This window comes from Contarinia nasturtii, unplaced genomic scaffold, assembly GCF_009176525.2.
Source record: "Contarinia nasturtii isolate CC-2019 unplaced genomic scaffold, AAFC_CNas_1.1 Cnas_scaffold_6129, whole genome shotgun sequence".
In the NCBI taxonomy this organism is placed as follows: Eukaryota; Metazoa; Arthropoda; class Insecta; order Diptera; family Cecidomyiidae; genus Contarinia; species Contarinia nasturtii.
Window position 1 is genome coordinate 1 of NW_022203387.1, and position 3,705 is coordinate 3,705.

Here is a 3,705-nt window from a genome sequence, read left to right on the forward strand (position 1 = left end):
ATCCGGAGTTCTTCCTTGGGCAATTTGGCTAATTCCACCGTGAGTTTCCGCAATTACTTTATAATATTTCTTGTGTTCCAGACCTAAGATATGCATTTCTTTTTTGCGAAATCCTTGGTTTAAATGGTGTTGAGTTTGAACTATTGTATCCACCATCATCTCGGTTTCTTTCGGCATTTTAATTGCACCAGAGATGAATTGCAATGCAAAATGTGCCTGTTTTATCCAAAAACGAAAAGGGAAGTAATGTCTAGTGTGATGTATGTGTCTTTGGTAGGTGTATGAAATTTACCTGCAAATCATACATGCGATTGTTGACTGCTACCTGCGGTATTCCAATAAAAGCCATGGTTGGATACTTAATGTTTAAAATTTGTTTATACAATGGTTCCACGCAGTTTTCATCGATACTGATACCAATTTCTTCGCCCAAAAATGGAAACGAATACCTATAACCTATTCAAAAAAAGAACTTCAGAGTCTTCAATTCTGTGGTACATAAAATCCAAGAATCTACCTGTTGCGTAAATAATAACGGTGAAATTTTGTTCTGTATCATCAATAAATTTTGCGCCATTTGGCGTTAAGCACTTTACATCATCTTTATATGTGACAATTTGTTCATCTGTAGTTTTTAAGGAAATCTCATACGTTTCTGTGTCTTCTTCTGACATTCCATCTTGATCGCTACGTTGGCTGCATGTTACTTGATTAGCAACATTGATCAATTGGTCTAATATGTCATTTGAACTTGCTCCGCCACCAATAACCAAAACATTTTCACCTGTCACATTCAACATGTTCGTTCAAATAGATATAGATTATCATTTAACAAAGCATCTACAATTCAAAAATAATTGGCATTATATATAAAGGTATACCTTTAAATGCGTCAGCTCGACGATAATCATGACTATGAATAATTTTTCCATTGAATGTGTCGTCCCCTGGAATTTTTGGAATGTTTGGCGACGAAGCTACACCTGTGCAAACAAAAACAGCGTCGTATACTTCACTTTCGACAGTTTTGTTTTTGGCCAAATCCCTCAAAGTTAATATCCACTTTGTTCGCTGGATATTTGGGCTTTTAACTGGAGAAACCTTGATAACTGGATGATGACATTTTATATGCTCATTTAATTTGAAATAATCGGCATAAGAATTTAAGTATTCTAACACCAGTTTCTGTGTTGGATACGATGGCGTATTATTTGGATAAGAATATCCGGGAAACTCCATTGTTTGATATGGTGAATTCGTTCTGTTTGTACGTTGAATACATTACATCTCGGATTTAACAGAAGTTTTATTTTTGTTTTAGCTTACCTCAATCCCTGATACATTGGAGTGTGAATATTAATACCGTACTCGTCTTTTCCGATTTTATCTGTATAGAACCAGATCCCTCCAACAGCTTCGCCTTGTTCATAAACTGTCACATTATGTCCTTCATCGAGTGATCTCTTTGTAGCCGCAAGACCAGATGCACCGGCTCCAATAACTGCGATGTTTAAAATGCGTGTTTTCTTTTTACTATTTGAAGTAGAAGGCGCTGAATGTGAACTTAATATAGCCATAAACATAAATACTAAAATAATCCATTTTATCCTTGGCACTACCATCATTTTTAGCTTTTCAGACTTTTCCTAGCTTCAAAAAATAAATAAGTTATTGCTGTATAAAATAGATGTATTTAAATGTGAACTGACATGATATTTAAACTCACTTTTATCCGACGTTACACGTCGATGATTCAAATGGAATTATATTTGTTTTACGAAAATATTCCTATGTGATCGATTAAATAAATTTAAAATTGTTCTGTTATTTTGTCAATAACAAAGTTTGAAATACAGTACAGTAGAACCTCTATTATCCAAACCCAAAGATGAAGAATTGAAAGCAAATACAAGAGATGCTTCCAACTGGTTGAAATGATTTTCTTTTTGTTGTATTATTTGTAGCTCTGAAGAAGGGTAAAATCGTTAATTCAATCGAAATCTTGATTTTGAATGAAAGCCTGTAGCTTAAAATAACAACAGGACTGTTTTGTCCGTTCTTATCAACGTAAATAAAGCTTCTTACTGATTGCCTGAAAAAAACGCCACAAGCATATAGCACTTGATACATATTGGTCTATTCGTCGTTCGTAACTTCCTTCGTATATTCGTATATTAATTATATATGTAAACGTAAAGCGACTAAACAGGAAATTGCGGATTTTTCACTCGATACTATACATGTTCAACAGGAGCATAACAAAGGAATAAATTTTCTTTGAGATCTTAAAAAAACGTTTTTTAAAAAGGTTATTATTTGTGTTATTTTCTGTTCCGGATTTGTCATAAAATCCAAGATTTGTTAAATTTTGTCTAAGCAAGTTTAAAGGAATAATATGAAATAAATAATAGTACCTAAACGACATGACCAGCCATTCAAATAAAATGGAGTTGTGTATAAGAAAGGACGGCAAATCAGTATCCTCCAACATAATTGAACTGCCGTAGGATAAGACAAAATATAGCGAAATAAATTAATCAAATTTACCATATATTGACAAAATATTGCCATCCCAATGATGTATGTGAAGGCGGGACGTGTGATTAGGCTTCGCCAGTACATAAGATCCCCTGCAGCTCAGCTAGGACAGTGAAAAAATGAAGATATCATACCGGAATAGTAAATTTTATTTGGGGGCAATAGTAATGCACCCAAGAAAAAATTCTGCTAATATTTCCATGGCAACGTATCCAATGAATCCATGAAAACGGATAGCGCCTTGAAGAATGATATTGTCAATGTATTCAGCATTTGAATTTTCACGAGTAAATTTATTTAAAAAGAAAACAGAATTGATTCGGTGTCTCCACTTAAACTGAAAGCACCGCAGTTTCAAATGAATTGGTTCGAATGGCCGTCTCCACTTTAAGTACATTTTATGTTCTTCAACATTTGTTTCGTAAATTTTTCTTAGGCCAACCAACTGATTGAAAAAGATTTAAACAATACTTTCTTTTTTATTTCTGTTGAACAAAACTCCACAATTCAAAATAAATTAAGTAATTTTCTTTTTATGCAGTGCGTTTTAGGTTAGTTAATATTTCGTTGAAGAGTCTATTGTAGTTTTCGTGAAGCGGTTCGTGATCGCCAGGCTTGTACTAAATTCCATGCAAAGAATATGGACATGCCGTGCACTTGTATGGCCACCAAAAAAAATGCGTACCAGATCAATGCGTATGGTTTACCCTTAAATGAGAACAAAAAAATATATTTCGAAATATTATTAGGACGAGTGAGTTATTGATAAAAAAAAAAAAAAACAAATCTTACCCTCCACACAAAAATCTTGGTGTCTTCAATGTCAGTCTGTTCGTCTAAGGTCATGTACTCTACAATGTCCGAAAAATAGTAAATTGCGCAATATAGAAGCGGCAGTAAAGCGGTAACAATTAAACCAATAATGTATTTTTTCATATCATTGACGCGATTGCCTTTGGCAGCTGACAATCCAATGAATGACACCAATATCGAGGTGCACCAAATGTATTCCCACCACAATGGTGCCGGCACTTGTAATTCCTCAATTTCCAAAATGAAAATATCCAAACGATCTAAAATGTCTGCAGACAATTTTGCTAGCATTGCGAAAAAGAGCAAAAAGTGAAAGAATATGCAATATTTGAGCCGAGATTTGTTTAGGGCACT

At 34.0% G+C, this 3,705-nt stretch overlaps 2 protein-coding genes across 2 annotated transcripts; both read right to left on the reverse strand.

The window, feature by feature from the left end:
- Positions 1-38: 38 nt before the first annotated feature.
- On the reverse strand, positions 39-1,843 carry LOC116351724 (senecionine N-oxygenase-like; the record flags this gene model as incomplete). The annotated part of the gene is made up of 6 exons (XM_031783864.1): positions 1,727-1,843; positions 1,327-1,650; positions 882-1,261; positions 518-784; positions 293-456; positions 39-216 (listed from the first exon to the last, which is right to left on the reverse strand). Coding segments are annotated over exons 2-6 (1,288 nt in total), but the record flags the coding sequence as incomplete, so codon positions are not given.
- A 1,013-nt stretch (positions 1,844-2,856) lies between these two features.
- LOC116351725 (protein jagunal-like) lies at positions 2,857-3,699 on the reverse strand. Its single transcript, XM_031783865.1, has 2 exons — positions 3,331-3,699; positions 2,857-3,246 (listed from the first exon to the last, which is right to left on the reverse strand). The coding sequence occupies exons 1-2, from the start codon at positions 3,640-3,642 to the stop codon at positions 3,115-3,117; spliced, it is 444 nt and encodes a 147-aa protein (XP_031639725.1). The 5' UTR covers positions 3,643-3,699; the 3' UTR covers positions 2,857-3,114.
- Between the last annotated feature and the right edge of the window lie 6 nt (positions 3,700-3,705).

Bases quoted from the DNA above. Each gene is read 5' to 3' on its own strand.
- LOC116351725 (XM_031783865.1), bottom strand. From the start codon at position 3,642: ATGCTAGCAAAATTGTCTGCAGACATTTTAGATCGTTTGGATATTTTC. The intron at 3,247-3,330 runs GTAAGATTTGTT...TTCTCATTTAAG, and splicing joins CCAAGATTTTTGTGTGGAGG to GGTAAACCATACGCATTGAT.